The 27,059-nt window shown below is 43.8% G+C and overlaps 1 protein-coding gene across 2 annotated transcripts in view; it reads right to left on the reverse strand.

Annotated features, from left to right (window-relative positions):
* The window catches only part of abat (4-aminobutyrate aminotransferase), a 35,241-nt gene extending 15,155 nt beyond the window's left edge, over positions 1 to 20,086 (reverse strand). Inside the window, exons 1-2 of one of the 2 annotated variants that reach the window (XM_034295205.1) lie at positions 19,828 to 20,073; positions 3,117 to 3,232 (exon numbers count right to left, since the gene is read on the reverse strand). In XM_034295205.1, the coding sequence (XP_034151096.1) occupies positions 3,117 to 3,186 (70 nt within the window). In that variant the 5' untranslated portion in view covers positions 3,187 to 3,232; positions 19,828 to 20,073. Of the gene's footprint in view, positions 1 to 3,116; positions 3,233 to 19,827 lie in introns of both variants that reach the window. The other variant, XM_034295206.1, reaches the window with a different exon arrangement.
* Positions 20,087 to 27,059: the final 6,973 nt, after the last annotated feature.

A 27,059-nucleotide genomic window follows, 5' to 3' on the forward strand; every position in this document is an offset into this window, starting at 1 on the left:
CCCAAAAAAAAGTTGGTTGTGTGAGCTACAGGACTTCTCTTGCTCCATTCATTCAACCTGACCAGTGCCCCAGTCTCTGATGGTGAGAAGCATTCCCATAACATGATGCTCCCACCCCAATGCTTAACAGCAGGGAGGCTGCTTATTTAATTTTGAATTTGTCTCTAGACCAAATAATAACCACCAGACTTGTTGCCACATGACTTCAAAATCTCCAGTGAGTTTAGTTAACATTCAAGATGACCTTTCATGAGTAAGACTTCCTTTGCTGCCATTTTACCTTGCAGGCCACATTTGTGGAGTTGGGATATTGTTGTCACATGCAGACTTTGACACAGTTACAGGCTTTTATATCCATGAATGATCAAAGTTTCCATTGGCCTCTTGATAGCCTTTCTGATCAGTGTCCTACTTGCTCAGTCATCTAGTTTGGCAGGACGTCTTGGTCTAGGGAAGGCTGTGGTGGTGCCATACATTTTAGTAATCGACTTGACCGTGTTGCAAGAGATATTAAAGGATTTTGAAATGTGTTTGTACCCAACCCTTGATCTGTGTCTTCAAGCTTTGTCCCTTAGCACTTTGGTGGTCATGACTGAGCTGCACATAACCATACGTGACTTTATAATATTTTATGAAGGGTGACGTGTGTTGAGTGACGTGCAATGGGTGACGTGTGGTGGGTGGTGTGTGGTGGGTGGTGTGTGGCGAGTGCTAGATGGTGTGTGCTAGGTGCCATGTGCTAGGTGGTGTGTGCTAGGTGCTGTGTGCTAGGTGCCATGTGCTAGGTGGTGTGTGGTGTGTGCTAGGTGCCATGTGGTGGGTGGCGTGTGCTAGGGGGTGTGGTGTGTGCTAGGGGGTGTGGCGTGTGCTAGGGGGTGTGGCGTGTGCTAGGGGGTGTGGCGTGTGCTAGGGGGTGTGGCGTGTGCTAGGGGGTGTGGCATGTGTTCATTTTAACTTCACAGTACAAGTGACATGTAGGATCTGATATACCATCCTAAGACACCCTAAGAGAGCTGGGTCAATATTTCTATCTGTGTGTGTGTGTGTGTGTGTGTGTGTGTGTGTACGTGTATGTGTGTATGTGTGTATGTGTGTATGTGTCTGTCAGTCTTTTTTTTTTTGCACAGAAAACTCTAAAGAGCACTCATAAAGAGCCAAACTGGATGGAACTGGATATGAGTAGTAGATAATTAACAAACTAGTGACCCTGAAGCTCAGCACAGTTCATTACAGACCACAAGACGTGACCAGGTTAAACTAGCTGGTTCCAGAATGTTCCATTGTTCCACAGTGGACAAACATGAATGTGCTAAAACTAGAGAGGCTGCAATGTTCAAGCAGGCCTACCAACTGCTGGGTGATTGATTTGCAATGTCAAAGACTAACTAGCGGACTACATCAAAATGTCCACTCAGACTCCTGATGACCCCAGTTTGATTGTCCACCGCTAGAAACACAGTGCTGTGGTGTCCTGAACATCCTTTAGTAAACAGGGTCTGCTTGGTGTCAGGTTGGATTAAAATCAACAAGATCATGTAGGGTGAGACACCTTCTGGCACGGAGGGAAAATGGAAACCATGGAAAAAAAGATAAAATTGCAGAAGTTGGTACAGGTGTTGTAGGATAAATGGTAGGAAAAACTGATTGGAGAAGTCCTTTGATATGGCCCTTATTTGGAAAAGTCCCTTAAAACGGTTCAGATTTGAAATCCTTTGATACGGTTTTGGAGAAATACCTTGATTGATGAATCTCTCATAAGGTGAATAAAATGACCGTACAACGTTTTATCTAAAATAATCAACAATGGTTACTTTACTGAACCCTTTGAACTATCAAGAGGTGTAAGACAAGTTCGTCCTTTATCACCATACTTACTTATTATAGCATTTGAATTGCTAGCAATGAAAATAATAGTTGATGATAACACTGAGGAGCTAAAGATTAAGGCTTTTGAAATAAATGTCTCAACGTAAGATGATGACTCAGGTTTTCGTTTGTCCCCAATAGTCAATAGTCAATAGTCTTATACTATGTTACAAATCAGAGCGCTGAAAGTGAAAGTTGTGCTATGCAATGATCAAAGGGAACATTTTCATCCATCCCCATTCAGACGAGAGAAAAAACATTTGAGGTAGAACAACCTGTAACTCCAGATATGTTTTATATTGTCTTATGTGCCCTTGTCATTTTTCTTGAATTGATGGATGTCCCATATAGTGGCAGAAATATGGAGACTACTTCTCCAAAGAGAGACATATTGGATGACTGGACCACTCTAGCCCCAACAGGTCCCAATGAGAAATGTTAATTGTCTTGCTTTTTGTCGGCCATAAAATATGTAATCTTGCATAACCTTTTGACATTAGACTGGCATTATAGCACCTTTGTATTGTAATGTGATCTTGTGGCTTTTTTTACTTGTTTATATGTAATTATGCAGTCGTATATGTGTTTACATACACATGTATGGAGTTGTATGTACACACTGTCATTAGACACAGACAGCTAACAGGTGTGTATGGACAGTATGTACACGTACTGTGCAAAAGTATAATCAAGTAACTGCAGCCCTGTGGTAATACTAAGACCAAAAGTGAATCAGAAATAAAGGATTTATTAAGGGAGGTTGCCATCAATTGAAAAGAAAAGTAGTACGTTTCATCACAAATGAAAAGCTTTGGCGGTTACATAAACCTCAAGATATATGGGAACAGATCATCGACATACCTATAATATTTACATATAACACCAACTGACTCCCAACCATGTCATTTAATTGCAAGCTATTATGTAGAATACTTGCTACTGTCCAATGGTGTCTCTGACTCAGGTATTGTTCTAGTTAAGCTGTTGTCCTGAGATTGTTTTGTCTGGTCTTCTGTATAACCGTGTCTCGTGATGTTCTGACTGTGGGATCAGAGCAAAGACAGTCGCACAGATTTATATTTAGGAAAGATGTGTTCAGCAGGTTCATCAAGATTAAGGAAGCTTAAGTAAAATAGCTGTCCTCTTATTCATCTGTCCCAGTGTGTTTACACTGGGACAGATCTGCTGGGTGTGTGTCTGTCTGTGTGCGTGCGTGCGTGTTTGTGTGCGTGCGTGCGTGTGCGTGGTACCTGGTGCACTGAGTCGGAGGTTGTACTGTAGGGAAAGGGCCAGCTGTCGACTGAGCAGGGAGGACGCCATGACTCACAAAGGGATGGAGAGTCTTCAACACCCACCTTCACGTCACCTGACAGAGACAGGGAGAGAAAGACTGTCAGGCAAAATCAGAAAAGGAGACAGGGAGAGAAAGACTGTCAGGTAAAATCAGAAAAGGAGACAGGGAGAGAAAGACTGTCAGGTAAAATCAAAAAGGAGACAGGGAGAGAAAGACTGTCAGGCAAAATCAAAAAAGGAGACAGGGAGAGAAATACTCAGGTAAAATCAAAAAGGAGGCAGGGAGAGAAAGACTGTCAGGTAAAATCAAAAAAGGAGACAAGGAGAGAAATACTCAGGTAAAATCAAAAAGGAGACAGGGAGAGAAAGACTGTCAGGTATAATCAAAAAAGGAGACAAGGAGAGAAATACTCAGGTAAAATCAAAAAGGAGACAGGGAGAGAAAGACTGTCAGGTATAATCAAAAAAGGAGACAAGGAGAGAAATACTCAGGTAAAATCAAAAAGGAGACAGGGAGAGAAAGACTGTCATGTATAATCAAAAAGGAGACAGGGAGAGAAAGACTGAGAAGTATAAACACCACATAGATGCATATTTCCCGGGTGTTTTATTACAGGCTTACTATAATGTAGTCACGGGAGGTTTTAGCCAGCAAAGTTTCCGTCTATATGGAACAATACATAATGCGTACTTCGCTTCGCCTGTGAGGAGATACGAACTTGGGACCTATAGTTTACAAGTCAGCTTCTCTAACCACTAAGCTCCTCCCCTCCGGCAACACCACCCCCCCCCCCCTCTGACAACACCACCACCACCACCACCATCCGGCAACAACACCACCCCCACTCCCTCCGGCAATACCCCCCCCCCCTCCTCCCCTCCGGCAACACCACCCCCACTCCCTCCGGCAACACCCCCCCCCCCCTCCGGCAACACCACCCCCCCTCCCCTCCGACAACACCACCACCCCCCTCCGGCAACACCACCCCCCCCTCCCCTCCGACAATACCACCACCACCATCCGGCAACAACACCACCCCCCTCCGGCAACAACACCACCCCCCTCCCCTCCGACAATACCACCACCACCATCCGGCAACAACACCACCCCCCTCCGGCAACAACACCACCCCCCTCCGGCGGCAACACCACCACCACCACCACCACCACCCTCCGGCAACACCACCACCCCCCCTCCGGCAACACCACCACCACCATCCTCCGGCAACACCACCACCCCCCCTCCGGCAACACCACCACCCCCCCTCCGGCAACACCACCACCCCCCCTCCGGCAACACCACCACCACCACCACCCTCCGGCAACACCACCACCCCCCCTCCGGCAACACCACCCCCCCCCCTCCCCTCCGACAATCATTTAAAACCCTGATAAAGGTTTTAAATGATATACGGCTGAATACTGATTCTGATAAAATAACAGTTCTGGTTCTATTCATCTCAGTGCAGCATTTGACACTGTAGATCATTGCAAGGGTATTTATATAGCACAATTCATACATCAAATATATGACAGTACAATAACATAAAAACAAATACTCAAATGAAAACATAATAATAATATTCTTTTAAATACAATAAGAAAACATATAATGATTAAAAATGGGATAAAAATATAGGAAGCTATAAGGCTAAAGATTGTGGTTAAGTTGGGTAGAAAATTGGGTAGGACTCTCCGGGACAGTCCTTGATTGGTTCAGATCTTATCTATCAATCAATCAAATGTATTTATAAAGCCATTTTTACAACAGCAGTTGTGCTTTACAAAGACACCCGGCCTTAAACCCCAAGGAGGAGAAAAACTCCCTAATAAGGCTGAATTCTAGGAAGAAACCTAGAGAGGACCCAGGCTCAGAGGGGTGACCAGTCCTCTTCTGGCTGTGCCGGGTGAGATATTAAGATAATAATAAATACATTTCTCTGGGCTAAATCCAGAGTCTATTTGATTTTAGACTAGGTCAGAAGTATGACCAGGTGGACAAGGACAGGGACAGCAACGGGCCCCCCAAACCAGGTAATCCGCAGGTGTGAACCAGGACCTCATGTCCTCCTAAAATTTAAAACTGCAGGAGGCTGAGAAAAGTTAGAAAGTGCATTCCTCATATCCCCCAGCACCATAATATAGCAGCGTAACACTTTGGAACTGAGATGGGGGGGTCCGGCGACACTGTGGCCCTACCCGGTGAAGCCCCTGGACAGGGCCCAACAGGCAGGAAATCAATCCACCCACATTGCCAGGCATCAACCAAAGCGACACCCACCAACCGCAACCCCCCTGAAAGAGGGCCGAGTATGGCCAGCAGCGTACAGCCCAATTGCACAAGTGTGCAACAGAGAGACAACAACAAGCCAGTGACTCTTCCCCCGAAAGGCATTGGAGGGAGGGCATCCCAGTGGCGACGAGAGCCCACCTGGCAAGACAGCAAGGGTGGACAGTATCAAGCCTACTGGTCACCTTCACGCCCCCGGGCCAGGCTACACCTAATTATAAACCGTGCTGTAGAGATGAGTTTTAGTAGACACTTGAAAGTTTGCACTGAGTTTGCATTTCTAACCTTAATTGGCAGATCATTCCACAGTAGTGGAGCTCTAGGTACAATTAAAAGGCCTACATCTTGCGATCATAGGTTACGTGTAGGTATGTATGGCTGGATCATTTCAGCAAGGTAAGTAGGGGTAAGTCCATGTATTGATTTATAGGTTAAGAGTAAAATCTTAAAATCAGCCCTAACCCTAACAGGCAGCCAGTGTAAGGATGCTAGGACAGGAGTAATGTGTTCAAAAAAATGTTTTCTAGTTTCTAGATTCTAGCAGCCGCGTGCGGCACTAATTGAAGTTCATTTATTAGTTTGTCTGGATAACCAGAGAGAAGAGCATTGCAGTAATCTAGTCTAGAAGTAACGAAAACATGGATTAATTTTTCTGCATCAGTTTTTGATAGAAAGTTTCACATTTTTGCATTGTTTCGAAGATGAAAATAAGCAACTCTTGAGGCATATTTTATATGTTCTTCAAAGGAGAGGTCAGGGTCAAAGGTAACGCCAAGGTTTTTACAGTTTTTTGGGATATGACCATGCAGTCGTCGAGGTTCACAGTGAGATCTGCTAACAACGCTCTTTGTTTCTTGGGTCCTAAAACGAGCAAGAAATTCTCTGTCATCCACTTCCTAATATCTGAAACGCATGCTTCCAAAGGAGCTAATTTAGGGGCTTCTCCATGCTTCATTGAAATATATAACTGTGTTTCATCTGCGTAACAGTGAAAGTTTACATTGTTATTTCGGATTACATCGCCCAGAGGGAGCATATATAGTGAGAACAATAATGGGCCCAGAACCGAGCCTTGAGGAACACCAAAGCATTCCTTTGACTTGTCAGAGGATATGCCATCCACACTAACAAACTGATATCTTTCAGATAAATAAGATTTAAACCAGGCTAGAACATGTCCATGTAGCCCAATATGGGTTTCCAGTATCTCTAAGAGAAGGGAGTGATCAATAGTGTCAAAAGCAGCACTAAGATCAAGAAGCAACAGGACAGATGTGGAACCTTTGTCTGAGGCCATTAGAAGGTCATTTGTTACCTTCACGAGTGCAGTCTCAGTACTATGATGGGATCTGAAACCGGACTGGAGTATTTCATAAATGTTAAGGGTTTAGAACTCATTACAAATTTAGTAAATGTGTCAAGCGATACGGTATCAAAACATTCAAGTGTCCCCATTGACACCTGGTTAGGGAGGTTCAGGACATTTTTAGGACAACTGAGATTTTGAGGACCATAACAATTTAAGGAGGAGTCAGTTATTTGTTTTCTAATGGTGATGATCTTTTCATCAAAGTAGTTCATGTATTCATTACAACTAAAGTGAAGATCCACTTCACTTGCTGAGCTTTGCTTTTTTGTTAACTTTGCAACTGTATCAAAGAGAAATTTTGGATTGTTTTTGTTCACTTCAATCAGGTTGGAGAAATAAGCTGATCGAGCAGACGTGAGTGATTTTCGGTATTGTAGTGTGCTGTCTATCCAGGCTAGTCTGAATACTTCCAACTTGGTGGAGCGCCACTTTCACTCCAATTTTCTGGAGGCTTGCTTAAGTGCTCTAGTATTGTCTGTGTACCAGGGAGCAAGTTTCTTGTTATGTATTTCTTTAGTTTTTAGTGGTGCAACTGTGTCTAATGTATTTCGCAGTGTTGAGTTTAGATCCTCGATTTGATCGTTTACAGATTTATTTACTCTGTCGTTAATGAGCAAACTTGTAAGAATATCAAGTCAATTTATTTGTAGTCCGAGAATTTATAGTACGGCTTTTGAAACTCATTGTTTGTGGAGCAAGTGGATTTCTTGTTTTAACGGTAAATGTAATAAGACAGTGATCCGATAATCCAGGATTCTGGGGGGAAATTATTAGAGCTACGATATCTATTTCTCATGACAGGACTAAATCTAAGGTATGATTATGGCAGTGCATTGGACCTGAGACATGTTGGATAAAACCCATTGAGTCAATTATGGCTTCAAAGGCTTTTTGAAGAGGATCATTGGAGTTTTCCATATGAATATTGAAATCGCCAAAAATTAGAATACTATCTGCCATGACTACAAGGTTAGACAAGAATTCTGGAAACTCATTGAGGAACAATGTGTATGGCCCGGGGGGCCTATAAATAGTAGCTATGTAAAATGATTTATCGGCCTGGTTAACTTTCATGAGTAAAACTTCGAAAGAATGAAACTTTTCGGGACGCACAAGGGATATGATCACTAGTATAACCAGGAGGAGAGGCCTCATTTAAGGCAGTGAATTCATTAGGCTTTAGCCACGTTTCACATAAACCAATAGCATCTAGTTTATGATCAGAGATTAATTAATTTACTGCAACTGCCTTTGGAGCAAGAGATCTAATATTTAGGAGTCCCATTTTGAGATGCAAAGTGATACAATAATTTTTATTTTTGACCGAGGTGGAGGAAGGCTTTATCTTAATAAGGTTGTTTTTGTTAGCACTACCTTGTTTAACTTTTCTCAGCCTGGAACGAGTCACAGTGGCAATAGATAAAGCTGTACTAACTACTCTGGCTATGCTATCGACTGACTCCACTATGCTAGCAGGCTGGATAACAGCCTGCAGCCTGACCTGCACCCTATCTCATGTTTAAGCTATAGGAGTGAGACTCCTGTCAATGTTCCTAGATAAAAGAAGAGCACCACTCCAGCTAGGATGGAGTCCGTCGCTCCTCAGCAGATCAGGCCTGGCACTATTTCAGGGAGAGTCCCAAAAAGAAAGCCAGTTATCTACAAACTCTACCTCCTGCGACGGGCAGAACTCCGTTTTCAGCCAGCGATTGAGTGGCGCAAGTCTGCTGTAGAGCTCGTCACTGCCCCTAGCTGGGAGGGGGCCAGAGACAATTACTCGATGCCGACACATCTTTCTAGCTAATTTACACGCTGATGCTATGTTCTGCTTCGTAACCTCTGACTGTTTCATCCTAACATCGTTGGTGCCAACGTGAATAATAATATCTCTGTACTCTCTATACTTGCCAGTTTTAGACTTCGCTAGCACCAACCCCAGATTTGCGGCTACGTCAGTGGCTCTGCCCCCCGGTAAACAGTGTACGATCGCCGGCTGATTCTTTAGTCTAATACTGCGGGTAATGGAATCGCTGATGACTAAAATTTTCAGTTTTTCAAGGCCACCGGTAAAAAATGCCTGCCGATCATTCCCCTCCAAAGACTGCTCGGGCCTTGACTCCGACTCCAGTGGGGAAAACCTGTTCAAAGTCTCAGTTGGATTTAGCAACGATTCAGGTTTAACTGGTCGACGGCATTTCTTCCCAGTGACCAAGAGAAAGTTATTGCCCGGCTGTAGGAGCTTTGCCGGGGGGCTAACAAAACTATTGTTTCTTCCTGGTCGCACTGACGCAGTTTTTTCTATTTCCACACTAGCATAATCATTGCCTGACATTTGCGTCAGAAGCCGAGCCTCCAACTCTGCTATCTTTTACTGAAGAAGAACGTTCTCCTCCGTGTTGTTGCTACAACAATTACAGTGATAAGGCATTGTAATAATACTTAGCCTCGGGTGTTCAGGGGTGAGTAGTTCTGTTAATTATGTCCAAAAAGAGTCCCGATGTAGTAAAGTTGGGTAAGAGGTCAACAGATAAAAATATTGCGTTGGTAAAACTCTTAAAATAGAATGTTGACCAATTAGTTTATATAGAGTAAATTCGAAAAAAGTTTGGCAGGTAGCCAGGTAGGTAACAGCAGGCAGCGTACAGCACTTCAGCAATCCGCAAACTCAAACAATCCCACAATGCCAATCGTGTTCACGATTGCAAACGTTCATGATGGCCGGAGTTACTTTGTCACCATTGGCAATCATGAATCTGATAGGGTGGCTATGACATGTGGAGTTCCACAGGGATCAGTTCTCAGACCGCTTCTGTTCAATCTCTATATGCTACCTCTGGGCCAAATTCTACAGAACAACAACATTAACTACCACAGCTATGCCGATGATACTCAAATATATATGGCTCTCGAACCATATGACAACAGCTCAATAGACTCTGTGTCACTGTATAGAGCACATAAATACCTGGATGAACCAAAATTGTCTACAATTTAAACCAAGATAAAACAGAGATTATTGTGTTTGGCAACAAAAATAAAATAACTAATATTAGTAAAGAGCTGGATTCTCTGGCCCTTAAATCCAGGGATAAAGTGCGTAATCTTGGTGTTCTGATAGACTCAGACCTCACATTTAAAAGTCTCTTAACTGGACTCCCCAAAAAGACTGTAGAACAGATGCAGCTCATTCAGAATGCTGCTGCTAGAATGTTAACCAGGACCAAGAGAACAGAGCACACCACTCCGGTTCTTAAATCTTTGCATTGGCTTCCAGTCAGTTACAGAATAGATTTCAAAGTGGTGCTTTTAGTTTATAAATCTCTGAATGGTTTAGGACCCAAATACATTTCTGATATGTTTGAAAAATAGATCCATGAACACAGGTCAGTTTATAGTCCAAACAGTAGTCCTGGAGTCCAAACTGAACATGGCCAAGCTGCATTAAGCACTTACTACTGTACACAACTGGAATGAACTACCAGAAGATCTTAGACATGCCCCTAAAGTATAAATTTTTTAATCCAGGGTAAAAACACTTTTCACACACCCATGACTGAGCACTTAAACTTAACCACACTGTTTAGCCTTACAGCTTTTATAGCGTCCTATGTTTTTATCCGGTTTTTAATTTATGTTTTATTATGTGGTTTTAATGTTTTAATTTGAGTATTTTTATATTTTTTCTCTTTTTCTTTGTAAAGCACATTGAATTGCGCAACATAAATAAACATGCTTGCTTAAGGGGTGCAGATTTTGTTTTTGTTCTAAACAACACAGCTGATTCAAATCATCATCAAGCTGTTTTCTGGGATTTCCTGTTCGTTTGCCATCTGAGGATGTCCGAAAAACCTTCAGCTTGCATCATAACCATCTTCACACACACACACACACACACACACACACACACACACACACACCTCTTTCTCTGATGTTTTATAAGCTACCATCTTCCCAGATAAAAGAGAGACCCTAACTCTACCACAACTCCTCCCCCTCTCTCCTCTCCCTCTCTCCTCCCCCTCTCTCTGTTTCTCTCTCCTCCCCCTCTCTCCTCCCCCCCTCTCTGTTTCTCTCTCCTCCCCCTCTCTCTCCATACCACACACACATACCCCTCCTCTCCCCAGATCCTCTCTGACTGGATAGAACTGGTTCTGAGACCGAGTTATACAACCCCAGAAATCCATACGCCTCCGGGAAGAGATGGAGAAAGAGAGAGAGGGAGAGAGAGAGAATGACAAAAGGATGGACAGAAACTGGGTCAAACTAGGAGAGGTGCTGTAAAGCAGAGACGGTTCTGAGACTCCAAATAACTATCAGTCCATCAAAGTCAAGCTCTCATTCTGCCTGATCCTGACGGAGAAGCTCTCTCCAGGTTGTATGTTTTTCACTTCACTTTATCCTGATGGAGAAGCTCTCTCCAGGTTTTTCTAATAAAACATTATTCATCAGGAATCTACACTCCATTCTGTCACTGAACACACCACCCACCCACCCACCCACACCCACCCACCCAACCCTTACTACCATTACAGTTATGTCAAAACTGAACAGAAAACCTATTAAAATGCTAATTACCTTGTAAACGCCCCCCCAGGCTCAGAGAATCCACAGAACAAAAAACAGATACTACAACTCTAAAATGTTTACAATGCTGTTAGAAATGGAGAAATTGGCCAGACAGTGGTTTATGGTGCTTTATGAGTTCATTTCCTCGGTTTGACTCGGTAATCTCTGGAACACATGAATGGGTTTGATATTGCTCTAAGATGTACACAAGCTTGGTACCCATCTAAAGATAATGACAGCTGCTGTAAAAATTTCTAATTTATCAGTTTACAGTGTTGTTTCTTAACGAAGCACTAAAGCATTTGTTAAATACCAAAAAAGGCCATACAAATCAAGAATCAAACTAATAACCAATCCAAGGTGTAACAGTCCGAAAACAGTGCCATGTGTTTTCTGGGCCACAGATACTCTGGAGATACGCTACACTGCCGTGTCCATTGTCTGCATGGTTGTCTGAATGTTTGTGTGTGTTAGGTGATTCTCTACAAAGGCTGCAGAAACTCATTCTAGGCTGTTGTTCAATGACTACTCCTTGCTGCAGTCTGGAATTAAAACACATTCCTGACGATTTTATCAACCACTACACTTAGTTTCACCAACAACAATCCTGATTATTTTATCAACCACTACACTTAGTTTCACCCACAACATTCCTGAATGGTGTGTATGGTAGAGTTTTCCAGTCACCACATTAAAGAGTTTTTGGTCATTCTTGATTCTGACAGAGCTGAGGGTCAGTGGATGTGATTGATCTGACAGAGCAGAGGGTCAGTGGATGTGATTGATCTGACAAAGTTGAGGGTCAGTGGATGTGATTGATCTGACAGAGCTGAGGGTCAGTGGATGTGATTGATCTGACAGAGCAGAGGGTCAGTTGATGTGAGTAAGAGTCCAAGTCAGATTAAGAAAATCAACATTCTGCGTTTTGACAATAAGCAGCAATGTTTGGAAGGGGACTTGTTTTTATTAAGTAAATTTTTATTAAATATGTATTTATTTTATCATATGTACAGCTATATTTATTTTTGGTTGAGTGTGTTTTTGGCTGAGCCCTGAGTGTGTTTTCGGGTGAGCGTGAGAGTGTGTTTTCGGGTGAGAGTGTGTTTTCGGGTGAGGGTGAGAGTGTGTTTTCGGGTGAGAGTGTGTTTTCGGGTGAGCGTGAGAGTGTGTTTTCGGGTGAGCGTGTGTTTTCGGGTGAGCGTGAGAGTGTGTTTTCGGGTGAGCGTGTGTTTTCGGGTGAGCGTGAGAGTGTTGACATTCTCAGCAGACTTCTGACATTTTCAGGGACGACTGCCAAGACATCGGGGGTAGAATTCATCAACCACCCTGGAGATACAATGATTTACTCACTACAAACAGCAATGACAAACAGACAGCATACACACACACACACACACACACAGGGGAAAGTGCAAAAGGCTGAACGTTGGAGGCTATTAAATAATTTGTCAGTCTGGTTTAACTGGGATACAGTGCGGGGGGGGTTGAAGCAGAGCAGGGAACTGTTGAATACAGACGTTATACCAAATGTCATGTGGTGGCTGTATTGGCACCACCCTCTGAAGTGCCTTGCAACCGAAGGCAGGGCAGTGGCCAAACCAAACAGTGAGGCAGCCTGTCTGATCTACATTACATTATCATTACGTTTACATTGCATTTACATTACGTTTACATTGCATTTAAGTTACGTTTACACTGCATTTACATTATGTTTCTCATGTTACTGTTACGGCGAGGCTACAGGTTCTACTAAAAACAAACATTGCGGACTCTCTGCTACCCTGTAAACCAGAATCCATCTAGAGTAAAACCTGTTTAAACACACATCTACATTACTCATATTCCTAGCTGTACAACTGTGTAGGTCTATAGACGTATACAAGCAGATGTGCATTCAGATCCACTGAGGTGGAAGAGGTCAGGGCATATGAAAGGACTGATCTAGATAATATATCTCAGAGAAGGCATTATAAACCCTGTGAACTAAACTAGCAGGCTGGAAGCGGAATCAGAGTAGGGTCAATATGGACCGCGTGTTTTTAACTATATTAGAAACGAGTCGTGAGTCGACTACTGGAATCATAGGAACACAGATTAAACAAAATCAAATGAAACATGAAGCTTTACCACAAAATGGGATGTGACAAGGTTGAGCGGTTCTGGGTGGTTTGGGTTGTGAGGTGGGGGGGGTTACAAACGATGCTGATAACTGACACAGTGTTCAAGCCTCTGAGGAGATCACCTTCAGCTCATCTGAGGTTACAGCTAAATGTGTCTGGAGCCACGCTGACCCGGCACAAACCCGCTCCGGTTAAATCGTGTTATGTTGTGGAGGATCTACATACTCTCTGGGGCTGCCGTCCAAAAAGGAGCCATGTTTTGGTTAGTCACAGTCAGCCTGTGATCATGTTGAAACAACCTCCTCACAGAACATATGGTCTAATGTCGGTCACCCTGGCAACCAGAGGTGGGAGTGAGATGGGGGGGAATAAGACTGGAGGGTAGAAAAAAGGGTGAGAGAGAGGAAGACAACTGGGAAGCGGATCAGCTATGCAGAAAATGAAAACGGAGCTGCACTTCCTGACCTGTCAAGTGTGTGTCCACACCAGAGACACTAGAAACACATATCCCCCAGATCATACAGACACACAAAGAAATGGAAAACAAATCAAGCGATTGACTGATTGATAAACTCTTTTTTCAGGTATTACACACTTTATTAGATAGTTACAGCAGGAGAAACAGAGACAAGAGCTTTTGCAGTGCTGAACCAGCCTGTTGCCAAAAGAAGAGGACAACCACAAAAATAACATCTGAGGGGCCTTCATACTTCTGAAACATTTGTGTGAAACGTTAAGATGTTAATTACACTTCTTTGGAAATTTAAAGAAATGTTTCCCGTGGTAATAAAGCCCCTATGAATTGAGATAGAAAGAAATATTTTGTATATACAAAGTAATACTTTGCATTAATACAATCTCCAAAATACTCTTTGGCAATAACGACAGGAGAGAGAGAGAGGAGGGGCTTAATGGTAAGGCCACTGCAAACAGACTACAATATCAACCTGGTGTTGTCAAGGTGACCAGTCTGGGGAATCAAACAGACTACAATACCAACCTGGTGTTGTCAAGGTGACCAGTCTGGGGAATCAAACAGACTACAATACCAACCTGGTGCTGTCAAGGTGACCAGTCTGGGGAATCAAACAGACTACAATACCAACCTGGTGTTGTCAAGGTGACCAGTCTGGGGAATCAAACAGACTACAATACCAACCTGGTGCTGTCAAGGTGACCAGTCTGGGGAATCAAACAGACTACAATACCAACCTGGTGTTGTCAAGGTGACCAGTCTGGGGAATCAAACAGACTACAATATCAACCTGGTGTTGTCAAGGTGACCAGTCTGGGGAATCAAACAGACTACAATACCAACCTGGTGCTGTCAAGGTGACCAGTCTGGGGAATCAAACAGACTACAATATCAACCTGGTGTTGTCAAGGTGACCAGTCTGGGGAATCAAACAGCTGTCTCTTTCTCAACACACTGGAACCGCTGGGCTTCTTCCCAATTCCAGGAACAACATTCGTCTTGTCATCACCGGCCTGGTTCAGACTGTTCACACAATGCCCTCCGTGTCCAAACACAGGGGCCCATCCGAAATACAAGCAAGAGAAAGGATCTGTAAAACGTGAATCAAACCTGTTTCATTCTACCGACTCTTCAGAATGAATTATAGGAATTATACAACGATTAACTTCTGTCTATAGTCACTAGAACTCTCAGATATTTAAGAGTGTGTGTGTGTGTGTGTGTGTGTGTAGTGCACGCCAACATGCCCCTCAGTAGTCCAATGAGATGGAGACTTACTGACGTTCAGGTTTCCCCTCAGCCTATTGACAGTAGAGGTATTGATTCCTGACAGGATGTCTGACAGCAGACATGAAGAGCCCTGGAGCAGGACAGATGAATGAACCTGGTCTCCATTACATGGTGCTAGAATGGCTCCACAATGAACACTGTGTTCATCAACGTTGGTCAAATCTACCTTGCTCTATTCCATTTCTTCATTCTCCTTACATCTCTCATTGTTTTACAAAGACTTTTACTGAGAGTTTGAATCTACGGGAGATGTGAAAGAGACGTTGTTGATGGGTGATGATGGGTATTGATCTCTGTCCTCATTATGATCAGTATGTCGGTCTCAATGCTGATGATCAGTATGTCTGTCTCAGTGCTGATGATCAGTATGTCTGTCTCAGTGCTGATGATCAGTATGTCTGTCTCAGTGCTGATGATCAGTATGTCTGTCTCAGTGCTAATGATCAGTATGTCTGTCTCAGTGCTAATGATCAGTATGTCTGTCTCAGTGCTAATGATCAGTATGTCTGTCTCAGTGCTAATGATCAGTATGTCTGTCTCAGTGCTGATCCAGAGTCTTTGTCCTCGGTATGATCAGTATGTCTGTCTCAGTGCTAATGATCAGTATGTCTGTCTCAGTGCTGATGATCAGTATGTCTGTCTCAGTGCTGATGATCAGTATGTCTGTCTCAGTGCTGATGATCAGTATGTCTGTCTCAGTGCTGATGATCAGTATGTCTGTCTCAGTGCTGATCCAGAGTCTTTGTCCTCGGTATGATCAGTATGTCTGTCTCAGTGCTAATGATCAGTATGTCTGTCTCAGTGCTGATGATCAGTATGTCTGTCTCAGTGCTGATGATCAGTATGTCTGTCTCAGTGCTGATGATCAGTATGTCTGTCTCAGTGCTGATCCAGAGTCTGTCCTCAGTATGATCAGTATGTCTGTCTCAGTGTTGATCTAGAGTCTCTGTCCTCGGTATGATCAGTATGTCAGTCTCAGTGCTGATCCAGAGTCTCTGTCCTCTGTATGATCAGTATGTCTGTCTCAGTGCTGATCCAGAGTCTCTAATCCTTCTCTTCAGGCAGAGGGGAACTGAGCTTGTGCAATTGGAACACAGCAAGATGAAAATTAGGTCAGACATCCAGACCCACACAACCAATCAAAACAAGTTTCTGGATCGATGCTTTGCCTTGCAAAACACCAGCCGTGACAAACAAATTTGTCTTTAAGGAAAGATCTATACTGGCCAATCAGCTACACCACAACACACAGAATGACACTAACTGATCCACTGCTGGGCTGACTAACTCAACACGCAGAATGACACTAACTGATCCACTGCTGGGCTGACTAACTCAACACACAGAATGACACTCCAACTGATCCACTGCTGGGCTGACTAACTCAACACATAGAATGACACTCCAACTGATCCACTGCTGGGCTGACTAACTCAACACACAGAATGACACTCCAACTGATCCACTGCTGGGCTGACTAACTCAACACATAGAATGACACTCCAACTGATCCACTGCTGGGCTGACTAACTCAACACACAGAATGACACTCCAACTGATCCACTGCTGGGCTGACTAACTCAACACATAGAATGACACTCCAACTGATCCACTGCTGGGCTGACTAACTCAACACACAGAATGACACTCCAACTGATCCACTGCTGGGCTGACTAACTCAACACACAGAATGACACTCCAACTGATCCACTGCTGGGCTGACTAACTCAACACACAGAATGACACTAACTGATCCCCAGATACTGATGACGGTCACCTTGTCATAGAGTTAAGCAGTTATTCTCACAGTTAAACAGAGGCAGAGTAAGTCAACACGAAATCTAAAAGAGTTTTAGTGCCAAGTAAGTTTCACAACAAACTGGTGCGGTTGTGCAGCAATTTTGTACAAAATAAATAAAAACAAATAACAATAGTGATCTGAGCATAAAGTCTGTAATACTGCTGTCATTTAACACTGCAGCTATAGGATCACTGGAGCCCTGTAATCCTGTTATTTAACACAGGAACTAAAAGAACTGGGCAACAGCACTATAGAGAGGTTTGATGAGAGAGGGAAAGAGAGAGAGAGAGCAAAATATGGAGAGATAGGACAGACAAGTGTTTTCATAAGCCATGCATGTTTATCGGCTTCATAAATGAACAGAGCAACGGTGAACCATGCCTCTGATCCCTAGAACAGGAATAGGTGACTTAAAAGTGGTGAGAAAATGTCTGAGCTCAAAGAGTTCACCAAAGTTCACTGTCCTGAGATCAATCATTGTGCAACAGGAACATGAGAGTCTGTACAGTTTCACTCACTGTACAGAAGCAGCGCGGGCTCATATAGTTCAACCCGCCCATATTTAGAAAGCCTTATCTCTGGCCTCTGCTCTTTAGGAACATGTTGTTCTATTGGTCGGGGATATGACCCAGGTGTTCTAAACTGCACTGCCTATTCCCTGGAGTGCACTGTTTTTGACAAGAACGCTGAGGTAATAGTGCACTTCTTTTGACCAGACCCCTGAGGTAATAGTGCACTTCTTTTGACCTGACCCCTGAGGTAATAGTGCACTTCTTTGGTCTTTTGACCTGACCCCTGAGATAATAGTGCACTACACTAGAAATCGGCAAGCTGCCAACTGGCACGAGTCCCTGCTTTCCGTCTCAGGACGAGAGCAAGTTCAAGTGTTTCATACAGCCAGTGTGCTGCAATAACAACATTCCTGTCCCATGTTCTGGGCTGAAGCAACTCCACCCTCCACAGACCCTGGAGCTCCACACGTGTGCAAACTGTGTGACATCATCAGACGTCAGGAATGATAACCCATCTGTGTGACATCATCAGACACCAGGAATCACAACCAATCTGTGACATCATCGTCTGGACACCGAAGGATAGACCCTAAAAGGGTTATACAGATTTACTAATTTACGAGTAACTAATCCACTGGTGCCGTTCAAGGATGCTGGTCAAGGATGCCTCCCCAGACAAACACCAGACCCCACTCTACCTACATTCCTTTACTTATCTAACCATGGGAACTCAGTCCTTTAATCAGTAAGAAAAAATCAGTGTAAGAAATTTCCCTGACAACATCATCAGATGCCAGGAATCACAACCAATCTGTGTGACATCCTCAGACTTCAGGAAGGATAACCAATCTGTGTGACATCCTCAGACTTCAGGAAGGATAACCAATCTGTGTGACATCCTCAGACTTCAGGAAGGATAACCAATCTGTGTGACATCCTCAGACTTCAGGAAGGATAACCAATCTGTGTGACATCCTCAGACTTCAGGAAGGATAACCAATCTGTGTGACATCCTCAGACTTCAGGAAGGATAACCAATCTGTGTGACATCCTCAGACTTCAGGAAGGATAACCAATCTGTGTGACATCCTCAGACTTCAGGAAGGATAACCAACAGGGAACAGCTGCTTGGCTTTAACAGAACATGACAACTAGCAAAACAAAGTGTTTGTCCCAAAGGACACCCTATATAGACTCTGTATATTCGTCTAGAGTGGCACTAGTGAACTACAGGGAATAGGGGCCCATTTAGGATGCATGCAGCCTGTTCCACCATCTTTTCCACCTGCGTTCACAGGTATGAAAGAACTGTCTGGGAAGATACTGAAGGCTACCATGTTATAAGCATGTATGAGTCTTTATAATGTCTCATGATAAAACCTTATGAAGCCTCTAACCGTCAACATGACAGCACACTCAAAAGTGTCTGTGCTTTAATTAGAACCATTCCAAGTTGTTTTTGTTGTTTGATACATATTGCATAAGCACTTCCAGTCATTATATTGCATACCAGCTTTCCTGAAATGAGGTCATTTACATGTAGCCCTATACACTGCATCCTTTAGTAACAGCTGCTGTGGAATAACGCCATATACACCTATGTACTGTATCATTTTAAGCACTGTTGGCTAGCATTCTGTAAATCAAACACAGCCGGCGTGGGAACCAGAAAAAACCGCCTGGCACAGGGGGACTACAGCGATGCGCTGTCTCGTTGCACAATAACTGTCTCCAACACAGGGGCCTGATGAACCGGTTCCGACTGGATCAGTCTAGATCCATTCCGCAGAGATGATGAGGGAAGAAGTGTATGTCTCTCTGCTGCAGAGTACTGGGTTAAGAAATGAAAAACGAGTCTAATGCAAAATAATCTACATCGAGCGCAACGCTGCAGTGCTGTATAGCTAGCAGCCGTCACATCATCGTGTTTACGGAAATGTATCGGGAACTAGCTATTAGGTTTTTAAGCCAACAAATGCTCACGTAAAAGGCATCTGTCCAGGGTCATCGCTTAAAATTGCATATTTATTTTGCGGAAAAATTTTAAGACAAATGTCGGTCGGTGTCATAAAAGCACTGTCACACGTGTCGTTGCATCCGAAACATGTTTTCATGCAGAATATAACAGAGTGTGTGTGTGTGTGTGTGTGTGTATGTATGTATGTGTGTGTGTGTGTGTGTGTGTGTGTGTGAAATAGAGCGAGGTAGGCAGGAGAGAGATAGCGCAGCGCATAGCGGAACTCACCGAGGCTTCACCCGGTACCGCTGGGAGCTACTATCCGCTCGGGTTGTACCGTCTGACTGACTGGCTGGCTGGCTGAAAAGCTTGATGTAAAATCAGTAGAGTTGCGTACTAGATGTGTGGACGGACCAACTGCCTTTTAAATCATCGATCTGAATCTAGCCTTTTTCCTGTGAGGAGGCGGGTCCACGGGCGCGCCGACTCTTGCTCAGCCAATAGGATAAGCCAAATGAATAGTTCAGAAGAACAATTCATAGAAGCACATTTTCACATAGCGGATTCACGGGACGTCCGTATCAAATGGGAGAACAACAACGTAGCCGACTGGGGTGGTTAAAACAAGAAATAGGAAACCATGATGTTATATTGGGTTGATTAACGCAATCTACTTCAAATATGTCAGAGAGCAGTTTATTGGCACTTTGTAAATCATATAGGATGCATGTGACTGAACAAAATGATCTTTGACCCTTTAGTCAATCATTGACGCAGGGCGTCACGTCTATAAAACAGCACATTGACCGTAGAAACCCTTGAAGTTTTTTTCAGCATTTCGTCTTGTCAGCACTTCAACAGTTACATTAATTGAAATTTAGAATTTATTTCCACTAATTTAATCAACATACTCTTACTATTGTCCTTTATTATCATTGTGAAAAGTATTTTAAAGTAATTATAATATAAAACAGAAATATCTTAACTGGACATGGTGCCTCTTTTTCCTATTTGTAGTGGAGATGAGTGGTACCCGGTGGGGTCTTCTGCTGTTGTAGCCCATCTGCCTCAAGGTTGTGCGTGTTGTGGCTTCACAAATGGTTATTTCAGTCAAAGTCGCTCTTCTATCAGCTTGAATCAGTCGGCCCATTCTCCTCTGACCTCTAGCATCAACAAGGCATTTTTGCCCACAGGACTGCCGCATACTGGATGTTTTTCCCTTTTCACACCATTCTTTGTAAACCCTAGAAATGGTTGTGCGTGAAAATCCCAGTAACTGAGCAGATTGTGAAATACTCAGACCGGCCCGTCTGGCACCAACAACCATGCCACACTTAAAATTGCTTAAATCACCTTTCTTTCCCATTCTGACATTCAGTTTGGAGTTCAGGACCACACCCCTAAATGCATTGAAGCAACTGCCATGTGATTGGTTGATTAGATAATTGCATTAATGAGAAATCAAACAGGTGTTCCTAATAATCCTTTAGGTGAGTGTATATTTCCTATTAATTTTGCTATATTTCCTATTCAAACTAATTTCATGTATGTTTTCACGGAAAACTAGGCCATTTCTAAGTGACCACAAACTTTTCAATGGTAGAGTATATTTAATAATTTTGAGGCCTCTAGCTCTGGACCTAGCTAGCTATGTACTGGGACTCGCTATGTGTATGTATTGGGAGTGTTTAGAATCATTTAGTTGAAATGTCTTTCTGCCATAAGTTTGGTCTCAAGTGAAATGCATGCTGAGTCGGGTTGAGATCAGTTGATTTGCTTCTAACAGAATATCCCACTACTTCACCTTAAAAACTTGTGGGTGGCTTTTGCACTATGTTTTGGGTCATTGTCCATCAGTAAGGTGAAGCGCCGTCCAATCAACTTTGCATTATGGGCTCCTTTGACCGCATGTTGTGGGTTGACTGCAATAGCTTCCAAATGCAAATACCACACCTGGAATCAACTCCAGAACATTTACCTGCTTAATAAAAAAGAAATAAAAAGAGGGGGCTACATACACCGATCAGCCATAACATGATGACCACTGACAGGTGAAGTGAATAACACTGATACACCCATCAGCCATAACATTATGACCACTGACAGGTGAAGTGAATAACACTGATACACCCATCAGCCATAACATTATGACCACTGACAGGTGAAGTGAATAACACTGATACACCCATCAGCCATAACATTATGACCACTGACAGGTGAAGTGAATAACACTGATACACCCATCAGCCATAACATTATGACCACTGACAGGTGAAGTGAATAACACTGATACACCCATCAGCCATAACATTATGACCACTGACAGGAGAAGTGAATAACACTGATGTGTTAGAAACAGGAAAAATGGGCAAGCTTAAGGATCTGAGGGATTTGACAAGGGCCACACTGTGATGGCTAGACGACTGGGTCAGAGCATCTGCAAAACTGCAGCCCTTGTAGGGTGTTCCCGGTCTGCAGTGGTCAGTACCTATCAAAAGTGGTCCAAGAAAGGAAAAGCGGTAAACCGGCGACAGGGTCATGGGCGGCCAAGGCTCATTGATACATGTGGGGAGGGAAGGCTGGCCCGTGTGGTCCGATCCAACAAACAAGCAACTGTAATCCAAATTGCTGAAAAAGTTAATGCTGGTACTGATAGAAAGGTGTCAGAACACACAGTGTATCGCAGTTTGTTGTGTATGGGGCTACGTAGCCACAGACCAGTCAGGTTGCCCATGCTGACTCCTGTCCACTGCTGAAAGCACCTACAATGGGCACGTGAACATCAGAACTGGACCACGGACCAATGGAAGATAGTAGGCCTGATGAACCACGTTTTTATTTTACATCACGTGGATGGCTGGGTGCGTGTGTGTCGCTTACCTGGAGAACACATGGCACCAGGATGCACTATGGGAAGGAGGCAAGCCGGCGGAGGCAGTGTGATGCTTTGGGCAATGTTCTGCTGGGAAACCTTGGGTCCTGCCATTCATGTGGATGTTACTTTGACCCGTACCACCAACCCAAGTCTCATCAATGGAAGCCCAACCTTGCAATTTGCAGGACTTGAAGGATCTGCTGCTAACGTCTTGGTGCCAGATACCACAGCACACCTTCAGAGTTCTAGTGGAGTCCATGCCTTGATAGTTCATAGTTATGCAAAGATGGTGGAGATCTATCTCACACAGGGATTTGTCTTCAGTTCAATCTTTGTCAACCAATATATATTTTTTTTTACTATGTCCTTAACTATAAACCTAACCCTAATTTTAAACTTATTTGTTTTGCTAAGCCCAAAATTCCTAAATCTAAAATAACCCAATTTGCTAGGTCTTCCCCTGGGTCTCCTCCCGGTGGGACGGGACCGGAACTCCTTCCCAGGAAGGCGTTCCGGAGGCATCCGAAACAGATGCCCAAGCCACCTCAGCTGACCCCTCTCGATGTGGAGGAGCAGCGGCTCTACTCTGAGCTCCTCCCGGGTGACCGAGCTACTCACCCTATCTCCAAGGGATCGCCTAGCCACCCTGCGGAGAAAGCTAATTTCAGGCGCCTGTATCCGGGATCTTGATTGACTGGTAAATCGAGAGCTTCGCCTTGCGGCTCAGCTCTTTCTTCACCACGACAGACCGATACATCGACCGCATTACTGCAGAAGCTGCACCGATCTGTCTGTCAATCTCCCGTTCCATCCTTCCCTCACTCGTGAACAAGACCCCTAGATACTTAAACTCCTCCACTGGAGGCAGGCACTCTCCACCAACCTGAAGTGGGCAAGCCACCCTTTTCCGACTGAGGACCATGGCCTCGGATTTGGAGGCACTGATTCTCATCCCCACCGCTTCACACTCGGCTGCAAACCGTCCAAGTGCATGCTGAAGGTCCTGGCTTGAAGGGGCCAACACGACAACATCATCCGCAAAGAGCAGAGACGAAATCGTGTGGTCCCCAAACCTGACACCCTCCGGCCCCTGGCTGCGCCTAGAAATTCTGTCCATAAAAATTACGAACAGAACCGGTGACAAAGGGCAGCCCTGCCGGAGTCCAACATGCACAGGGAACAAGTCTGACTTACTGCCGGCAATGCGGACCAAGCTCCTGCTTCGGTCGTACAGGGACCTGACAGCCCTTAGCAAAGGACCCAGGACCCCATAATCCTCTCCACAGGATGCCGCGAGGGACACAGTCGAATGCCTTCTCCAAATCCACAAAACACATGTGGATTGGTTGGGCAAACTCCCATGAACCCTCCATCACCCTGTAGAGGGTATAGAGCTGGTCCAGTGTTCCACGGCCTGGATGAAAACCACACTGTTCCTCCTGAATCCGAGGTTCTACTATCGGCCGTATTCTCCTCTCCAGAACCCTGGAGAGTCTATGTTGTGTTACATTGCAGTGATTTTAGTGTCCACCAACCGGGGGACGACTGGTCATTAAGGGCGGGTGGGGCACAGCCCCACCTGTTGTTAACAGAAAGAACTGCAACAAACATGTTATTTTAATTTCTCGAAGATTGCTTCCTACAATGTATTATCTATGAATAAAGCGTCTTCCTAAATTGCATATCATTTGTGTTAGGATTTTATTTCATGTTCATTGGTCCCTGCCTTGCTGCTTCCGACTGCGTTCTGCCGATTTGAGTTCACAGTAGTAGGCCATAGGCTAATTGTGAATGTGGGGCTAGCCCCTCTCTCACAATGCAATGTACATTGTATGTGTGATAATATTAATACGCATGCTCAGAATGTTAGTGTGATCAATGTAGATCACATGAATTAGATGCCAAGTGGGGCTGACAGCCGGTAGCCCCACTACAGCATCATTTCGTATTTCAGACCTGATTGGCTGTCTGTCTGGTGCCAACATTAGTCAGCAAGAATGTCTGATATTTGGTGGAGATGGTACTTGGTCGAGGACGGGTTACAAAGATTTAAAACATCTTTCTGAGAGGATTGCAAAATGTGAGAGCAGCGGGAGTCATCTGGACAATGCTGTGAAATTGGGATTACTTGGAAGGGTAATACCATTGGACAGCCGCGACTCAACGCATTGGCCATGTTGTCCATCGAAAGCCAGCTGATTCAGCAGCTACATGACTTAATTCCCAAAGTCATCGCAAAGTTTGCCCAGAGGAAGAACCGCCATGCCACCTTTCTCTTCAAGGGAGCCCTCAGCCTTGGTGAGTGAAAGCATATTTTATCATCCTGCCTTTGTGGTGCTGGTCCGTGCATTGGTCATATTTTTGCGCTGGATTGATATAGATGGTGATGAGTGTCAGTGTGTCCATGCTTATCTATTAAGGTTGTTGTCATAGAATGGATCTGTATCCCTAAAACGTTGTCTTTCTGCTTCGTTGTGGCCTTCAGTGGTGTTGAGCTCATTGCTGTTCGCGTATGGCCCTGTAGGCACATTGGTTATGAGCTTGGTTGCATTCCTAATTTAGGTTTGTAAATGTGACAGTGGTAATTTTACATGTGTGTGAGAGAGAAGGAGAGCAATTACACAAGAAGGTCTCTCTCTCTCTCCAGTATGTCTACAACAACACCTGGTAGAAGCAGGTGTCTGTCTTAAAAGTGTTTTGTGGAGCCACGCTGTTTGTTGATGTCTTAAATAAACACATCAGTAGCAAGAGTTTTGTAGCTTTAGTAGTATGTATCCTATATTTTGAAATGGTTTGTGCCCCACAAATTTTTTACATATAAAAACGCCACCAACCTGTTATACCTCTTCCCAAATACAAACACACACCTCAAAATACCTACATTTTATTTGTAGTTCTGTACCACAAAAACTCTTCATTAGCAGGAGTCAAAGAAACACCAGAGCAGAACCAAGAGATGCCAAGAGAGGCTTTCACTAAAATAGACAACTAGGTCCGGTTTCGCAGACACAGATCAAGCCTAGTCTAGGACTTAAAAAAAAAAGCTCAATCGAGTTTTCTATTTAACTAGAATTTCTTTAAAGTTTGTGTTCTGCTATGCGGCACTAAGTACCCCAACATAATCTCCACCCAGGGTAAGAGTGACGGGTGACATTAGATCAAACACGGCAAACGTACGGCTCGTCAGGCCTATCGGAGCACAGGGTGTGTGCTATGGGTTATTTGACCAATGACTATCGATGCTCATTTAATAAAAAATGTGCCGTTATTGGGGTGGCAATTATAATTTTTTTAATTCACATGAGGTAAATGTTTTTTATTAACTCATTAACTGGATTTTTTTTGCTGTGATGTTTCCAAAGCATTATGCTTAGCACAAATGGTAATTAGCCCGTCTATCTTCCGCCACCAGAACACGTTGAACTTTCATCAGTATCTGTGTCTGTGACCATGGCAACAGTGACGTTGATGCAACCTGGGAATAACAGTTTATTATTCTGTTTAAATGTACACATTTAGCCTAGCTTACACAATTCTTAAACGTCTATCCACAGGTTGCATTGGGAAAGCAGTGCGTGGAAAGGTAAGATAGGACGCGAAAATCCATTTAATGATTTTAGCATACACTTCTACCACATTTGAATAAAAAATTTTCATACGATTGAATTGAGTTTTTTCATATAATTAAATATTTCAGTAACGTTTTTCTTTTCTTACTGTCAATACATTTGAGCTCAATTTGGCTCCATAGAATAGCAGTTTTCCATGCTGAATTGTAGTGCACACAGCTCCCTCTGCTGGTTATCACAGGGTATGGTTATAGAAGCCAGCATGTTTCATACACACAGAACAGAGAACAGTCATCCGGACAGATGATGGAACTGTGGGTTTGCGTAAATGATTTGGTGTTGTAAATGTCTTGTGGGAAAACGCACACATTCGATGGCCAAAGGCATGGTTAAGAAGTGAGCTCTTCACAGATGAATCCCGGTTTCAAATGTACAGGGCAACACCTCACCACCTGAGACTGTGGGAGATCATAGCCTACAAGTTGATTCAGCAGAACAGCTGAACAGCTGAGCCCTGTGTTGAACCCCAGGCTATTTTAACTACACCAACTTACTTCCCTGGTATTGTGTTTAACCCCAGGCTATTTTAACTACACCAACTTCCCTGGTGTTGTGTTGAACCCCAGGCTATTTTAACTACACCAACTTCCCTGGTATTGTGTTTAACCCCAGGCTATTTTAACTACACCAACTTCCCTGGTCGTGTTTTGAACCCCAGGCTATTTTAACTACACCAACTTCCCTGGTATTGTGTTTAACCCCAGGCTATTTTAACTACACCAACTTCCCTGGTGTTGTGTTGAACCCCAGGCTATTTTAACTACACCAACTTCCCTGGTCGTGTGTTGAACTCCAGGCTATTTTAACTACACCAACTTCCCTGGTGTTGTGTTGAACCCCAGGCTATTTTAACTACACCAACTTCCCTGGTGTTGTGTTGAACCCCAGGCTATTTTAACTACACCAACTTCCCTGGTCGTGTTTTGAACCCCAGGCTATTTTAACTACACCAACTTCCCTGGTGTTGTGTTGAACCCCAGGCTGTTTTAACTACACCAACTTCCCTGGTCGTGTTT

Source organism: Esox lucius, chromosome 11, assembly GCF_011004845.1.
Source record: "Esox lucius isolate fEsoLuc1 chromosome 11, fEsoLuc1.pri, whole genome shotgun sequence".
Taxonomy (NCBI): domain Eukaryota; kingdom Metazoa; phylum Chordata; class Actinopteri; order Esociformes; family Esocidae; genus Esox; species Esox lucius.